The 18,179-nt window shown below is 45.7% G+C and overlaps 2 protein-coding genes across 2 annotated transcripts in view; one reads left to right on the top strand and one right to left on the bottom strand.

The window, feature by feature from the left end:
- Positions 1–9,362: 9,362 nt before the first annotated feature.
- LOC109484049 (RNA-binding protein Nova-1-like) lies at positions 9,363–17,465 on the bottom strand. Its single transcript, XM_019787239.1, is given in 6 exon segments — positions 9,363–10,764; positions 10,767–11,313; positions 11,315–11,686; positions 13,144–13,292; positions 15,540–15,689; positions 16,997–17,465. Coding segments are annotated over 6 exon segments (1,557 nt in total). The 5' UTR covers positions 17,193–17,465; the 3' UTR covers positions 9,363–10,621.
- A 48-nt stretch (positions 17,466–17,513) lies between these two features.
- Positions 17,514–18,179, top strand: part of LOC109484050 (centriole, cilia and spindle-associated protein-like) — a 37,855-nt gene continuing 37,189 nt past the window's right edge. Inside the window, exon 1 of the mRNA XM_019787240.1 lies at positions 17,514–17,617. The gene's annotated coding sequence lies outside the window, so the exon portion shown is untranslated. The remainder of the gene's footprint in view (positions 17,618–18,179) is intronic.

Raw genomic sequence — 18,179 nt, 5'->3', positions numbered from 1 at the left:
GGTATTAATTGGCCAGAGAAGGTAGCCGGCCAGAGAAGCTCCATTGCCCCTTTTTAGGCCGATTTCTACGATGTATTCACCCCGCAAAAGAAGTCTGGTGGAGACTAGAAATATCGGGTGCATGTGCACCTTAGTGCACCCAAATTTGGGGCTGTGCACCCAATTTTTTTCTTGTGAGTGCACCGGTGCACCCAAATATTTTTGTAGGTATTTTTGTACATGTCAAATGTATAATAGTACACAGGATATCCTTGGCATTTACGTGTCACAAAAATAATAAAATCTTTGTTGTAGTTCTTGTTTAAGATCTTGAAGTTAGCTCCCATTTTAGATTCAAGCTCAGAAGAGGAGCAGTGAGATCTGTAATTAAGTTATGTTTTATTTTACATGGTGCATCCCCCCAAAAATTTCTGTGCACCTAATTTTTTTAGGTTAGGTGCACCACCAGCCTATTCCCAAAAATGAATGTCGAGCCCTGTGCAGCTCCTCTTGTTTTGCATAGACTCAGAGATAGAATCATATAGACTAGGGCTGCGGACCGGTACACTGTACCGGTCCAATACCGTAAAAATCGTTTCGGTACAGGTCCAAAATACCGGATCATGAAGTAACGAGTATATACCGAAATAGCTAGTTTACACCATGTATATGACTAAATATAGGTAAATCCTACCACGAAGACGAAAAATTAGCACTGGAAAAGACGTAAACACCGTCGATTGATTTGAGATCCTCAGTCTCACGAGACATCGCGAGAGTGTGGCTGATCCAGGGTTGTGATTGGTCAACAAACTCAAATCAGGTCAGAGGTCAGTCATTTTCCCTTCCCTCCAACACTTTATTATTGTTTCTGTGTCATGATTGAAAAAGTGAAGAACACGTGTTAATTTGTCAAATTGTTCAGGTACAGGTACAGGTCCGGACCTGTACCTAAACCTCTGTACCAGTACCTGTACCTGTACCTGATGTTACGTTTAGGTACGCAGCCCTAATATAGACTGAGCGATGGTGTGCATAGATAGGAGGTAGCCTGACCCTGGTGGTGGGAGGCTTCAGTAGTAGATCTAGCACCAAGATGAATCTTGAATCGTATTCTGACGTCTTTTCTACTCTAAAAAAAGACATATCTACATTTCTTGTCGCTGGATGGCAAATGCTAATATTATTCTAGTATACGAATTTTGGCTGGCATCGTCTTTTGGCAGAAAACCCCCAACAAAATGGTAGCACCAAGATGACTCTTTCCGTATTCTGACGCGTCTTCTCTACTCTAAAAATAGAGAAAAGACATATCTACATTTCTTGTCGCTGGATGGCAAATGCTAATATTATTTTAGTGTACGAATTTTGGCTGGCATCGTCTTTTGGCAGAGAAAAAACACACAAAATGGTAGCTCCAAGATGACTCTTTCCGTATTCTGACGTCTCCTATACTAAAAACAGAGAGAAGCCATCTCTACATGCCTTGTCGCTGGATGGCAAATGCTAATATTACTTTAGTGTACGAATTTTGGCTGGCATCGTTTTAGCAGAAAAAAACAACAACAAAATGGTAGCACCAAGATGACTCTTTCCGTATTCTGACGTCTTCTCTACACTATATGTACTAAAAATACAGAAAAGCCATCTCTACATTTCTTGTCGCTGGATGGCAAATGCTAATATTAATTTAGTGTACGAATTTTGGCTGGCATCGTCTTTTGGCAGGAAAAAACCAACAAAATGGTAGCTCCAAGCAAGGAGCTTCCATAACTCCCTGCTCTTAAGACAGATAGGTCTTTCCGTATTCTGACGTCTTCCACACTAAAAATAGAAAGTCGTCATCTCTATATTTCTTGTCGCTTGCGTTTCGGTTTTATAAGGTGGTGGATGGCACATACTAGTAATATTAATATAGTAAATATACGAATTTTGCTGGCATCGTTTTTTGGCAGAAAAAACAAATGAATCTTTCTGTATTCTGACGTCTTCTACACTAAAAACAGAGCAACCATCTCTATATTTCTTGTCTCTTGTGTTTCGGTTTTATAAAGTGGTGGATGGCACATACTAATGTCTATTATAGTATACGAATTTTGGCTGGCATCGTTTTTTTTTTTACAGAAAAAAAAACAAAATGGTGGCCGGTCCGAGTGTCGCTACTCAGAAGGTGGTCAGAATTCCCGCGGCTCTTCCATGGTCCTGAGCATCACACAATTGTTGTACGCTACCAGAACGAATTATCCATAGAATGGCGACTGAAAAGGTCCGGTGAAACGAAACAGAAAAGCTTACACACGAACCCTCCCCTAGCTCGGCACAAACGCTTGGGGACGAACCATTTTAGTTCCAAAACAAATCGTGTAGTGGTAGATCTCAGCAGTGGTTGTCTTCCTTGTTTATATATTTGGATACAATCCGGAGATCGAATTCGTGTGTTTATAATATCCAGGGATCGAATCCGTTTAGTAGAAATGGTTTACATTAGGATACAACACTCGATACCAAGCTATGGAACGGTATTTTGATTCAGAAGTGCTTGTTTTGACCCGCCCCCAAGCACCACTGGCCCGCCCCGAAATTCCACTCCATCGGGAGCTATAGGGTTACCATAATATTCTTAACCTACATCCTCCAACCTAGAGACGTACTTCGCATGTGTGGCATATATACCGGCTTGTCGACCGACCATGAAAATTTCAGTGCCACTAGTTTCGCTGCTAGTGTTAATTCTTGGGAAAACAAATAAATTCCCGGGCCGGTCCAGTTCGGATATGTGATACGGGGCGCACATGGTCACAGTAACAGTGTAGGCTACTGCCCTGGAGCGGTCGTCACCATGGGTTTCATAGAGGAATGATAACAACTGCTGCATGGTACTCTCCAAGCAGAGGTTGTGAGGGAATGAGCGTTACATTTTAATATATGGCCGTTTTTTTTGTTTTTTTTTGTCCTGACCCCCACCACCCATCGGTGGCCGCGGACCTTCTCTGGCTAATGGATACTGTCTGGCCAACTTGATACTGTCTTTTTGCCACCGAGAGGGATCTGCTTGGAGATTAGCTGCATGGCAGGAAGCTGTACTGATGTCACAAAGAACAAGGATATGGCAGGCCTCGGATCGGACAATACACTACTACAGGGCTAGGAAAGCTTTAGTAGATTCAAACTATCACGTTACATGACCTGCGCCACGGATTTGGCAGAGTGTACCCGGTTTTTTTGTTGTGACTAGAGAGAAAGAAAGAGAGATCACACAAGGTTACATTTAGCCTCTACCAGGCACCGCGGATCGCTGGAAAAATAGTAGAAATTGGCCGAAATAATGGGATAGTACTAGTATACCAGAGAAGCTCCCGGGCCATAGAAGATCCCGGGCCATAGAAGATCCAATTCGCGATCCGTGGGTCCCTTTACTTCGGCCAATTTCTACTATTTTTCCAGCGATCCGCGGAGACTGGTAGATAAAGGCTTAGTAGGTTTAACGTTAGGGACTGTTGTCTACCTGTGGGTTGTTTATGGCATGGAGGAACCGAGCTGACGATGCGCTGGCATCCCCCAGCAGAAAGATCCTTATCGTCTGTATGTGTGGGAATTTCTAATGGCAAACCGTCTGCGGAGGCCGCCTTTAATTAGATCTGGGATGTTTTTAAACACCCTCCTGCACAGGTTTGGGACTCGAGTTTCTAAATTCTAACCCTCCAGGTTTAGGAGTGAAATGTTTTACTGCACTGGCTGTAGCGCTGTCTCGCTTCTAGTAGCATCTAGGGTAGCATTTTTCACATGTCACATTATGGATATGGCCGGGGTTCAGATAAGCCCTCCATAGCCCGCGGAGGATACGTTTTATAGCCGTTATCATGAGGCCAACCTCGCTCACCGAGCTTCGGTTTCAGGAGTCCAGACAAAATATACCGTACCTGTGGGGCTTCGGCTGTTTTTGAAATATGACAACCTTCGTTTGTAATTTTTGTCAGATACCTACTCATAATTTTGGAATCTTTATGTTTTGGTGTTTTGTATTCGTAGGGTTCCAGACAAAATACCGTACCTGCGGCTTCGGCTGTTTTTTTTTTTTTTTAAATATGACAACCTTCGTTTGTAATTTTTGTCTGCTACCTAATAATTTTGGGATCTTTATGTTTTTGTTTTTTTTTTACAATTTTGTATTCGTACATGTCAGGGTTCTAGACAAAATACCGTACCTGTGGGGCTTCGGCTGTTTTTTCGTTTATAAATTTTTCTGATACCTAATAACCTAATAATACCTAAAAATTTTGGAATCTTTATGTTTTAGTGTTTTTGTATTCTTACTTGTCAGGGTTCTAGACAAAATATATCGTACCTGTGGCTTCGGCTATTTTTTTTTTAAATATGACAACCTTCGTTTAAAATTTTTCTGATATCTATTCATAATTTTGGAGTCTTCCATGTTTTTGTGTTCATGACTTGTTCTTGTATTGGTACGAGTACTTGCACTGTGTGTACAGTTCTGTTTTGTATTAAGAACGCAATCTTTGATTTTTACATATGCGTATTTCTGCATATTTCATACCTGTGGCCTCGGTTGTTTTTGAAATATGACAACCTTCGTTTATAATTTTTGTCCAATACCTACTCATGATTTTGGAGTCCGTGTTTTTTGGGGGTTCATGTTCTGTTTTGTATTGTTAGTTCCGATTTGTATTTATTATGAACGCTATGTATTATGTATATCCGTATTTCTGCAATGTTGGTTCAAATGGCTGTTTTTGAAATATGACAACCTTCGTTTATAATTTTTGTCTGATAGCTACTCGTGATTTTGGAGTCTTAATGTTTTTGTTTGTGTCCAGTTTTTTGTACAGTTCTCTTATTTGTATTATGAACGCAATTTTTGCATATGCGTATTTCTGCAATGTTGCTTGAAACGAATAAAGCTTGAAACGAGTGAGCTTGTAGACATGTTTTGTGATATAAACCCAGTAAAACTAGTACCATGTATGTTGTAGAATATACATGTAGTATAATGCTAGAAGTAGATATAGTCTCACATACCATTGTATTTTCTTTCTTATGTTGTTTGTAACTGCAATTAGCCCTCGGGCAAGTACTTGCAATAAACTTTCTATGACTAGAAGGGGGGTGCAAACTGTAAGAAGCTTCGGTTTCAGTACCTGTGCCTTCGACTGTTCTCGAAATACGAGGACCTTCGTTTATATTTTTCTGATACCTACTCATAATTTTGTCTCACGTTTTGTGATAGAAGAACTTGCAATAAACTTTACTTGTTTCTGATACCTACCCATAATTCATATTAATTATCAATTGTGTCTCATGTTTTGTGATAGAAGCAAACTGTTCCGTTACGAATCGGATGTGAGTTTTATATAACAGAATAGATTAGAATAGCAGTTACTTTGTTCCTATTACCTGGTCACATATTGTATATCTACTTTTTACCCTGTATGTATACCAACGTTATTAGGTTTAAGTAGAGATAGTAGGTTCGATAAGTATATCGTACACGTAGAAGTTTATGTTAATGTCTGTATGTAATTAGGGCTCGGGCATGAATTTGCAATAAACATCTCAACAATTATATAACGTATAACGCGACCACAGGCAGGCAGGCAAGAGCAGCGAATCCTCGGCAGATCACGGCATCTCAGCCCGGTGAGCGAGGTTAGCCCGAAGCGGGGAGGGAGGGCGACCTTCTCCCGTCACTTGTCTGGACTGCGGATAACCCCGGCGCAGCTGGGGCCTATTTAGCTTGTCAGGACTGCCAGAGACACGGGTTAGGTCGCTCATAGCCTCTACCAGGCTTCGGGAGGCGGCTGAAGAGAGAAGAAACTGGCAAAACAGAGAGAGAGAGAGAGATAACATGCCGGGTGAGTTGGTCCGCTAGCACCCGCTAGAGAGTATATTTTGCCGCACTCTCCAGCGGACCGACTCTCCCGGCATGTTATCTCTCTCTGCTTGGCCAGTTTCTTCTCTTGCCAGCCGCCTCCCGAAGCCTGGCAGAGGCTAGGTCTCTCTCTGCAACCGTTGGGCTGCTTTTCGCTGACCCGCAAGGAAATTTGTGTTTGGGGAAAAACGCGGGGACACAGCCCACTTCCCCGTGGTGCGAGAGATCCTCAATGGCAATGGCGGAAGGAACAACATCGGTAATTTGCTGGGAACGGAACTAATTGGATGTTTTGAGGGGGAAATTCCGTGTGTCCTGCCGTTGAAAATGGGGCTAGTGGGGGCGGCCTGGCCGCGGAAGATAGAATAACTGACGGCAGTCATCTGTGCCCCAAAAATATCGGAGCCGCTGCCCGGCCTCATTCAATCATACGGTACCCGCGTTCTGACGGAATATTATAATAAATCTCCTCTGCAGCTGTTTTCTAACCAAACTTTGCGAGAATAAATATAGTCCGCCTCCACTCTATCTTAGAGTCTTTTCTAGTCCATTATGCTGTGAATTTGACGCAGCTCATATTGTACTAGAGAATACAGAACTCTTTCCTTCACCAGTCAATCAGACTCTATAACCAGACTGCACAGATTGAGTCTGGCACAAGATAATGGAGCTTGTAAATATCTGGGTTGTACAGTTACTGTACTGTTTTTATAGTCTTTTTTTGTAAATATATGATATTTGACATTTTGTATACACGTAAATACGAACGCCATTCAGGCAACACTGCGTGCCATGTTTGTCTGTTATGTTTGGTAAAGAGTTGAACATTGTGGGGACCCTGAATTGTCTGTCATAGCGGACCGTAACGGGCTTGTCAGACTCGCCCTGCGCAGGCTCAGGTGGAGAAACTGGCACGCCGTACGGTGATGAATAATACGGCCCCGGGGCCGTCTCTAATGTCTCATAATGCAGACCAGAATGTATTGTCATTTGCTGTCGAAAGCCCGCCTCTTAATAAGCATTCATTAGTCGGTGTGGCCTGGACAGAAGCGGCTGAAAATGAGGGACCATAATGAAACACAAAAGCGGATTGTGCGAGGTGATTAAAGTGTAATTGGGAGGTGTATTAAAGGGGGTGTGAGGTGGCTCATTTGCATGAAAATAATCCGGCAGGGAAAGAAAAAAAAATGGGCATAACTTTCTTCGACAGGAGCAATTGCAAAGTAATCACGAACAGGAGCGAGAGATTGGTGGTGGTGTCAGGGCAGGGCTCGAAATTCAGTATCAGGTGCTTAGGTACTAACGATCACTAACCTCACAGTCACTTAAAGGTAAAATTGGGGCTGTACAGGTATTTCTGATGTCTACCTGCACTGGTCTGTGTATTGGGTATATGCAGGTAAAATTGGGGCTGTGCGGGTATTTCTGATGTCTACCTGCACCTAACCTGCACTGGTCCATGTACTGGGTATATGCAGGTTAGTGCAGGTAAAATGGAGCTGTGCAGGTATTTCTGATGTCTAACCTGCACTGGTCCATGTACTGGGTATATGCAGGTTAGTGCAGGTAAAACTGGAGCTGTGCAGGTACTTCTGATGTCTACCTGCACCTAAGTAATGGTTTATAGATACACGTAGGTCTATGTGGATTTTCATTTGCTGCATTGACTGTTACTATCTATGAACTACAAAAGAAATAATGATACAATGTAATACTTCAATAGTTTTTAAACAGTTTTTAGTGTGACCCATGCTTCGTATGTTTTCAGTGAGGCAGCTACAATTTATCTGGTGCAGGTATGTAGAATGCAGAAATGTAGTATGCAGAAATCAAGTACTAGTATTTTGTGCAGGTAACTTTTCAGTTTTGCGATGCAGGTATTCAATTTTGGCTGCATCAGTGCAGGTATGCAGAAAATAGTACAAGTATTTCGAGCCCTGTATGGTGGTGTATTGTTTTTTTTTTTTGGTAAATTTTGCAGAAATAAAGTACTACTATTTCGTGCCCTGCACTAAAATCTCAATGTTGCCTACAGTGCAGGTATGCAGAAAAAAAAAGTACCACTATTTCGAGCCCTGTATGGTGGTGTGATGGTTTTTTGGTCCAGGAGGCCTGACCTGCATTTTGCCACCTGAGCAGCAGCCTATACCGAGGTCAGGCCTGGAATCTGCTGGTCAGGATCAGGTATGGTCTGACTTGTGCAGACTGGGTCACACTGGGAGATACAATGTCAGCCAGGTTGGGGCTAGTGATGTGTACCTAAACCCACATTTAGGTTCAGGTCCAGGGGTTGTAAGTCCGGACCTAAAACCCATGGCATATACAAAATTGCATATGTTTGCAACCTTGCAATGTTGTATGGACAAAACTTTGGCGGCCACATAACATGGAGGTAGAACCGTAGACACTTGACGATGCCAATGTTTTTATCATTTTGCAGCACAGATTTTGCCATCTATGGAAGGGTTTTAGGTGGTTTGGAAAGAAAAAGGGGTATGTGACATGTTTTTGCTTTTTTGCAACAAGCCTGCAATGGGTTCTGGACTTTTTTGGGGGGACTTGAACCTTAACATTTTTACAAGTATGGAACTGGTTCAGCAAACCGGTACACAGCACTAGACTTAATGGTGTTATAAGAATGCTTATGAGACGAAGCATAGTGTATAATCTCCAAGCAGATCTTTTTTGGTGCCTACAAGACTGTGTGTCAAATTGAAATTAGCAAGGCAGTATCAAATTGGCTGGCAAAGTTTGGCTGGCAAAAAAAAAAGAAGATACCAATACAATACAGAAATGCCAGCATTTGTATCTGGCCTTCTTTCTTTTATCTTCTTTATGCCTAAAAACATGATGTCAAAAATAATCTGACGTCTAAAACTCTGCTTGGAGAGTAACGGCACAGGCAAAATTGCAGGGATGGAGGGAGGGAAGGAGGGGGAAAGAAAGAATGTGAGAGAAGTGAGAGAAAGGCCAGCAGCATGTGGACTGCCACAACTCCCCCCAGTCACCCACCCGAACCTTACATTACATCAGTTCTCTTCATTTGCATTTTCATCCTACATTCATTCTCTTGATTTGCTGGATATATTTTATATTATTACACGGAGGAGGAGTAATATCAGTCCATCCTACATTTATGTTTTTACGGATGGGGAAGAAGGTCACTTGGTCTGATCGGACAGAGGGACTTGGCTCATGCTTGCTTGCGATGCCGTCCCCTACGGATTAGTAGTTTGTTCGGTTTGTTCCTGGGTTTTTGTTTGTTTTTCGACGACGAGGTTTTCCAACAACGTTACAACCAGCATGCTACAGCTAGAAGCGATGCCATTGGGTGACTGCAGCTCTGATGTGGAATGTTACTGTACCCGTACAATGGCAATGGTTGAGATTGTAATGTGGACATGATTAGGTATTAAAAACATGCCTAGAGAACGATGCCAACAGATGCCAATGTGCAGTTGTCATGAGAATGAAAAAATGACACAGACACAATTTGTGAGATGGTGATACTATGGTTTTATGTATGAGGATGGTGTGAAATGACAATGCTTGTTAACACCATGTGTATGGTACACTAGTTGTGGTAGCTACAGCAATACACAACAACCCACCTTCCACTGTGACATGGACTTGGTTTTACAATATTGCACAATCCTGCGTCTACCACTGCAAGCACTACTATCTACATATATCTAATAATTATACAAGTAGCAAACTACATTCGAGCAATTCATACAATATCTATATATGTGTAAATACAATGCGGAGTAAAAACAAAATAACGAAAGTAAAAGTTGAATCCTTCAATGTTGTACTTCAAAATAATTTTAATATGACTTTCTCTTTACAATCATAGCAAATCATTTAAAATTCAGCTTTTGTATCAAAGAGAAATACAAAGCCTTCCATATAAACAAATTAAAAATAATCAGCGTCTCTGTTTTAGGAACCACTAATGTAGTAGGAAGAGTGGAAAATACAACATTTACTCTACATTCTCTTATTTACGTAGTTCACGAGGAGTGGATGAAAACCACTTGTATTTTGTAGACTATCGAAGCTGTAGTCAGCATGGTAAGAAGACTACATGTTTGGAGGTGTTGTTAATAATTATAACAGCAAATGTTACTTCATGGACAGGAAAAGGTTTCGACTGGCACATATAGAAAGGTTTAAAACACCCACTGGGTATTGCTGGAAGAGCTAGGACAGAGAGAGTTTGGCAAGAAGGTTTGTCACTATATGGCATGAGTCACATGGCACGAACAGAGTCAGGGTACAGCGTCTGCCCTCCACCCACCAAGGGAGAACCTGACAACTTGTCAATCCATTTGCACATGTTCTTGAGGATGGCATGGGATGAATTATTTTGGAGCCAGCTCTAGACTATAAGTAAGAGAAGCTTGAACCAGTCAGTGCCCATTGCATTTTACCTTTGCATATGGGGGGTGCTCCAACAGTTCAAAATGGATGTTGTAGGCAGATGATACCATGTCATGGGGCATACACGTACGTACGTTGCCTTGGACTCAGTGGAACAGACATGGTCCTGTGGCTTTCCACATGGAGATAGAGAGCATTATGGCAATGGGTACACATAATACTGATGAGTCCAGTCAAAGTTCCTGGGAAGCACTGTGGGATGCTGGAACTCAAGGAAGGAAGGAAATGGTTCTGAGACAGAATGACTTCACTTACGTCTGTGTGAGTCTTGTACAGGTGTTGTTGTAGGTGTTGTTGTTGCCCGCTCACTCACTACTTCTGCTGCTGCTTCTTGGCTCGCATGGCCTCCTCTTGTGCAATCCGTGCTCTGACCAGGTATTGTGCAGTCTGCGTGGCGGCAGGCGTTCCCGTAATAGTCACTTTTCGGTTGTTTGTGCCCGGGGTGAACTCCCCTTCTTGGAAATCTGGATGCGAGCCCCACTGTACTCCTGAAACTCCACTAGCGTTTTGCCTCCCTTCCCCAATATGGCGCCCACCAAGTTTTCGGGTACCTCTAACTCTACCACATTTTTGGACCCATCCAAAAGTTTCTCCGTGTTGGCCAGCCCCAACAGACCCGCAGCTCCGCTGAACGCGCCCAGGGCACCCAGGGAGCCCGCGGCGCCGAATGCGGCCGCGTTGGCGTTGCCCAGGGCGCCTATGTTATACCCATTGGCCGCCGCACTGGAGGTGCCGTTAAAACCTGAGCTCTCTCGAACGCCGTTGGCGGCCGTGCCGTTACTACTGTAGTTTGTGAGCAACGTTGCCGGCGGGCTGGCCCCGTTCGTGACCCCCACCGCGGTCGGGAGTGTGGCCGCCCCCCCACCCAGGCTCACCCCCAATCCGCCCGTCAGGTTGGAATAGCCGTAAGTAGCTAGCGTGTTGAGCGCGGCCGTGATGTGCGCCGCGGCCGCGTCGGCCTGACCCACCGGCCCTAAACCGGCCGCTCCCAAGCTAAACCCCACGGTTGGACAGGCTCTGCGCCGCCAGGGCGGTCGGAGAAGCGCTGCCGTTCTGAAGCGGCGACATGGGACTGGCGTACGGAGAACCAGTGGGGTTCGCATTGGCTACAGGTCCAGTGTACGTGGCATAGCTGATGTTGGGGCAGCTCCCGCTCTGCGGATCCTCCACGATTTTGTTCACGATGAACGCACACGCCTTGTCGTTCTGCTCCGGCTCCCCGGTGATCGTGATGACGCGCTCGGGAAGGTTGATCCCGTTCGTCGCCTTCTGCGAGATCTGGACGCGAGAACCCGTCTGCTCCATTATGAACTTGATGGTGGCTCCGCCCTTTCCGATGATCAATCCCGCCGTACTGTTGGGAACCACGATTTTCACCTGCGTGCGGAAAATAGGAAAAAAAAAGAAAAGAATAATGATAACCCCATCCATCAAAGAAGTACACTGTTATCATCTCTTTCCAACATAGTAGAGCTACAGCATCTCAATGACAGTTCCCTGTGTTCCTTACTACTTCGAGGGTCCACATCACTTTCACACCTACGGAACTGTAATGTTATTGATGTAGTTCAAAGCTTCATTTACTGTACGGGTAGATTCTCGTAATTGATAGATCACCAACTTGTCTTGTTTGTATTTATCTTGGTCTTATCCACCTTGTAATTATGCATGTATATGTGTTTTATACTCGTATGTTTTTGAGTAGAAGGTGTTATATAATCAACTTTTGCTTTTTGCCCAATACTCAATAAATATATGTGAATAAAAAAAACCATCAGTCACGTAACGATCGCTAATCAAAACGTTAAATTGCACCTGCGTGAACAACGGTGGCGATTACGGGCGGTTTGTCATAAAAAAAACGTCGGCCTCATGCCCAGTCATCTAATATTGGGCCTTCATAGACTTGATTCATCTGGGCTTGGCGGGCGTGATGCCTTTCATAGAGCTGCCTGGCACCGGATTGTGAATTACAAATGGGCAATTTGGTTCCCCGCAGCAATTTTGACGCAGGCACCGTGGGCCGCATATAATATATGTCTGTCTCCGGCAATATCATTTGCGGGAACAGACCTACTTGGCTGGTAATTGCAATTTGCGTTCCAAGTACTACCCAATAATGGGGCAAAAATTTGCTATCAGGATTGCATTAGACATAGAAGTGGAACCTTTGGGGTCAGGGGGAGATGTTGGCACGCACACAGTATACTATAGCGGGACGGCTTCGACGCGATTCTCCGGGTAATGTAAAACAGGAATAATACACACATAACCGCCACTTGCAAAACATACACTCCGGGTAACTACCGCACAGCTTCCATCAAGCGTGCACACACAGCCGCGACAAAAAGACTGCACATCTGCATGACAATTTTTACCCTGGCAGTGGGCCCCCTATTAACTTGCAAATGTGAGATGCAGCGGCCATGTTTTCTTAATGCCAGCCCTCCTTGTTGCCCTTTTGTCTTTACAAGCAGGTACAAGCTCTAGGCAAAGAAATGCGCAGTTGCCAAAAACAAAAGGATGGGTATCATGTTTACCCCATGTACCCTAAACAAATAACTGTGTGACAGTATGTCTGGTACAGTCCGGTTTGGGCGGTAACGACCGTTTTCTATGCATCCATATGCCTTTTCAGGCCGTGAATTTTTTGTCTATATCCCTGCCCATAATATAGGACAATAGGGCCATATGTGGTGGTTTTCGAAAGCCCCATTGAGGGGCCAACAAGGCCGCTCCCGGTGACCCGAGGTGGATACATGAATGGCAGTTACAGTTTTCATGGGCTTTTGAACCAGAAGAGGGGGTGAGAATGGTGGAAATGCAACCCATACCTGTTTGGCACGGTTGTTGTTGGCATTTTGTTCGCTGGGCGACTTGGCGGGCGGCTGGGGTGCCTGCCCGATTTTCTCCATCAGGAACTTGTGAACGGCTTTCAGGGAATCCTCGCTGCCAGTAATCACAACTATCCTCTCTGTCGTTCCTAACAACAATAAACAGGGCAGGACAATCATTTAAACTGTTTATTTAGCACACAAAACATTTGCCGTCACCGACCTGTCAAAGAGGTTACCGTGCTGAGGGATAATGAAGGTAATAGGAGGTAATATCAGTAATAAAACAGACCCATCCAATCTAGGGGGGTTGACAGATAATTAATGACTGTATCTCGCCTAGTTTCATCAGGTGAAATTCAATCTGTTTCAGCGCAGGGCTGGCAGTGTGCCGCTCAACCCTCAGACAACAGGAAACCAAACCAAGTGTCTGGAAATATTCAGCCTTCCCTTACAGATATGTTTTCAAAGGCCGAGAGTGATAATACACTACAGGCATGTTACATGGCGAAGGAGGGGAAGCAACACTCATTTTATCAGCATTTATAGCCCCAAATCAACAGTGGTAATTTGATCTGGCTGGCTGTTAATAGGTAACATACTTCTGCCTCCAGTAGGGGACACACGATGTGTATGTGTGTCACCCAGGGTTCAACTGAAACTGAGCACACAAATATCCCGACCAGACCACACATATCTGTGAAAGTTGTCCTTAGCCACTTAACAAGTAGTCCATAATTAACGTCGAGCACACGCCAAAGGTAAACAGTGACTGCATGCACATGTGTGTGTGTGTGTGCGTGTGTGTGGACACTGTTCAACAGTGGAGAGGGAAGGGGTTACATAGCCTCCATAGCATGCCAAAAACTGGCGGTTTGAGGGTCTTCAGGATCTTTTATGTGCTATTTTCTTATTGCATATAGACAACATAGCCAACCTGGTTGAATTACCCCCGGTTTTTTGAACTGGGCTAATCAGAAAACAGCCGAAGACCACCAAACCCCCAGTTCTATAAGCCTGCTACGGAGGCTAGGGGTTACAAGGGTTCTGATCAAACCAGGAGGGATCCCAAATGGCCCACTATCCAGTTTCAAGTCTCCCGACCAGGGCCAGACACACTGGCCATTCATCATGCCACATGGACACAAATGGTAAATTAACCACAGAACTGGCAATGATTCTAATCACATCTGAAGTACGGTAAGGTAACTAGGGGCTACCTACACCACAGTACTACAGACTAGCCTCCGTAGCAGGCTTAAAGAACTAGGGGTTTTCTGATTAGCCAAGTTCTAATTTCAACCAGGCCGGCTATGTTGTCTATATGCAATCAGAAAATAGCACATAAAAGCTACCAAAGACCCTGAAGACCCCCAAAACCCCCCAGTTTTTGGCATGCTAAAGAGGCTAACTACAGACTGGGCAGGGAAATATGCACTCCTAAATCCTTTGCATAAATTTGCCCCGGTCTATAGAAAACAGATTATCCCCGTGCTATTTGCACAAGAATGTCTTGCATGTTTGTACATAATTATGTATCACCCTCTAATGTGATAATGCTGCTAGTCTTATGCTCATTACCAAAATCTCATGGGCTACACAACAAGATCAAGAGAGAGAGAGAGAGAAGTTTACTGTAAAGTTTGTTGCTGTAGTGTAGAACTGGGGTATGTCGAAGGCGTGTCAAGTTTGGGTTGACATAACCTATCTCCGCTGAACCCGGGCTCACTCAAGACAGACGGAGTGCCTTATTGACCGAATCACACAGCTGGTTTGAGAAAAACATTACCCCGAACTGTCGCGAACAATGCGAGCGGTGGTAACATGTCAAACTGGCTGACAGGAATGATATGTTACACCTTTTCATTCTCGCCCATTCACCTGGTGAAATGACTTCCCTTACCCGGGGGCATGCAATTCCCACAGCTCTAGCCTTGTCCTGTCTGCATTGTTTTGGTCACAGTTTGCTGCCTGTTCAGCCCTGTATTTTCGTCAACTTTGATAATACGTGATAAGCCCCAAGTCTTGCGGTTTCTTGCTGATTTGTTGTTTCAAGGTTTACAATTCTGTGAACCCCCGGAACATGGCCTGTGTGTGAGGAATGTTCATGAACCTTGTCGAATCCCAAAAGCACACCTAGAAATATGCAGATTTAACTTTCACTGGAGAGAACGCTAGCAGGCGACTGTAGCGGAATTTCAATGGAGCCCCTAACAACACAAGCAGAGTGACGGACTTTGGTCAACAAAAGAGAGAGACATGTTCTTGAAAAATCCAAACAATGTAAGAGCTTTGGGAGCAGGGGGATTCCCGTGGTGGCTTGCCCCATACATATGTAAGGTTAGTGCGTGGTGTAGGCGGGGAGATGGGAGAAATAATAATTGATGGCACCTTACCTGGGTAGAAATCATTGGATTTGGAGAGCTTTATCGTCGCTCCCGTCTCTTTCTGTAGCTGCACGATGGTCTGGCCGCCCTTTCCTATGATCGAGCCGGCGGCGTAACTCGGTATCAACACCTTCAGAAGGAGCTGGCCATCCTCGGGCCCTGTCGGAGCCATGAAGGAACGAAAAAAGAAAGACAAGACGTTAGCAAAATCTGCGTGCGGCAAAAAGGCAGCGGGCGCTGCGCAACTGCATGTATGTAGGCTAGCTAGCTAGGGTTTGGTGGTTCGTCATGCGAGAAGAAAAGCGGCAGCGGTATAATAATGCAGACAGGAGACGGGGTAGGGCCGGCCTACCGGAGCGGCGGCGTAGGCCCGTCGGGGGGTGCGTGCATGCATAAACCGGGCCCAACTAACCTCCCTGACCGCCGGTGCCCCCCGCCATGCTCGCAAAGCTATTGCAGATGAGTCCGACTCGAGGATAGAGCGGAGATCCGTGCTGATGCGTCTCGCCCTGAGGAAAACCCGATCGCCGAACAAATCGAAAATCCCGGAAAGCTAGGAGAAAGCCGGCCCGGGTGTTGCGCGCGCGTGTGTGGGAAAGCGGGACTAGAGCGGACGGCCCGTGTATGTATGTATGTGTGCGTGTGTGTGTGTGTGTGTGCTGCAACCTCCGCAAGCTGCGCCGCTAGTCCTCTAGTCTAGCTAGCTAGCTAAGTGATGGAGTGTTAAGCCCGGCAACATGACAACTCCTGCCCCTGATTTATCACGTCTCTTAGCCTCGGGCTCGATCGAAATGATCTCACGTATCGGACTTGAAATTGAAAACAGGGTAATCGAACCTGGAGCAGACTTTCGACAGATCTGCGATGATCAATACCCCGGACCCTTTCACCCCTCTTGCAAATTAGTTTTACCGGGCCTCGTGTAATGCGAAATAAAGCGGTCGCCAGCTCGTAATTGACCGTAAGAGGGCCAGCTGTGCTACGGCGCGAGCGGCACAAGTTTTTTTGCGGAAGCTTGTGTACCGGGGTACGGCCCTAAAACCAGTCGGTAGTAAATCCGACAAGCCATCGCTACGCAACGAAGTTTACCCAGGACAAATACCGGGCGATGCCTTCATTGAAACGGTACACCTCTCGGTGGCTGCGCTCGGGGCGACCGGGCCAGCCCCCCCGCTAGCTGCCGCGACAAGCCGCCAGGTCTTGCCCTAGCCTTGTCCGCGCTTGCTTGCTTTCGTCCTGTCTTTCTTTCCCCTCGTAGCATATGAGAAACGCCACACTTGCATGACATGTAAGTTAAAATCACGCCTGCGAAATCACGTTCCTACAGACACAGCTAGCCACCGCGCACACACACGCCGCCACCAACACACACAGGACACCGTAACAAATGCGGAAGGCTGTCAGAAGAGAAGAGAAAAGTAAAGTACGGCTCCGGTTTAGGTTTTTCAATCCTCGCAGTAACGTACCTCCTTCGCCGCCGAAGTTGGATCGCTTCGAGTTGCCCATCTCCACGGCTCCCTCCAACGGTCTCTTTCGGCTGTCTGCCGGGTCGACGTCCACCAGCGCTACGGGCGGCACTGCGATGGTGCAGGACCCATCCTGGAAGTCGGAGGCCATCGCCAGACTGCCGCACGCACCACTGTGGCTGTGCCACTCCAACATGCACACACGCTGCCGGGTAGGAGATAAACACACACGTACACGGCACGGCAGGCTCAGGCTGTGATGCGACACGCACTACTTTCGCCCGTCAACTGAGCTGCATTTCCACCCAAAAGCGACCGAAATATTCCGCCGGAAAGGCCACAGGGGACTTGGGCGGGAAGATTACAACCCCCTCGGCAGAGCTACCATCCGTGCACAGGGCCTGTTTACGATTTGTGTTCAATTCCAGGGATGCCGAGGGCGGCGGAACGATATCACTGTTAATCATTAGTGAAGCGGTTTCGGATGACACCTCTCGTGCCCAGGGTGAGGTGGGCGGGGCTTGGGAACGAGAGCGCGCGCCCGCCAAGATTTTTTTCGGAATCGAGGCTACTGGCGTCCCTTGCGACAAGATTCTTACCTGCCGCCAACACACCTGACGGGTAAAAAAACGCACCTTTACTCACCTTTAAGGCAACGTAGGCCGTCGTAACACAAGTAGATCGTAGGTACAGACTTTTGTGGCCCTCAAGAAGTAAACAAATGCCGGTAAAAAAGCAATAATCTCCCAATTAGACAGATATTTGAGTGCGCCCCCCTCCCAACACGATTCTCTGGAAGACTATGCTTTATAAAAGTTGACTTTTTCACTGTGGGTATTTGCTAGCTGTAAAAGAGGCTGTAAAACTTGTGTCAACAGGGGCGGGGTGTAGTCTCCACTAGACTCTTTTGCAGGCTTAGTAAATAGTAGAAATCGGCCAAAAAAGATTGTAGCTGGCCAGGGGAGTGTGCATCTATGCAGGCAAACCAACTGAACCCTCTGGCCAACCAACTCCTCTGGCCAGCTACATTCTTCTTTCAGGCCGATTTCTACTATTCATTCAGCCTGCAAAAGAGTCTGGTGGAGACTAGGGTGTTGTGGTAGCCTCTACCAGGCTTCGGGAGCCGCTGGAAAGAGTAGAGATTGGTCAAAATAGAGAGATAAGCATGCCAAGGGATTTAGTC

Source organism: Branchiostoma belcheri, unplaced genomic scaffold, assembly GCF_001625305.1.
Source record: "Branchiostoma belcheri isolate BF01 breed outbred unplaced genomic scaffold, Haploidv18h27 scaffold68, whole genome shotgun sequence".
Classification (NCBI taxonomy): domain Eukaryota; kingdom Metazoa; phylum Chordata; class Leptocardii; order Amphioxiformes; family Branchiostomatidae; genus Branchiostoma; species Branchiostoma belcheri.
The sequence above is the reverse complement of the archived record's forward strand: the minus strand, read 5'-3'. Positions and strand labels throughout refer to the sequence as shown.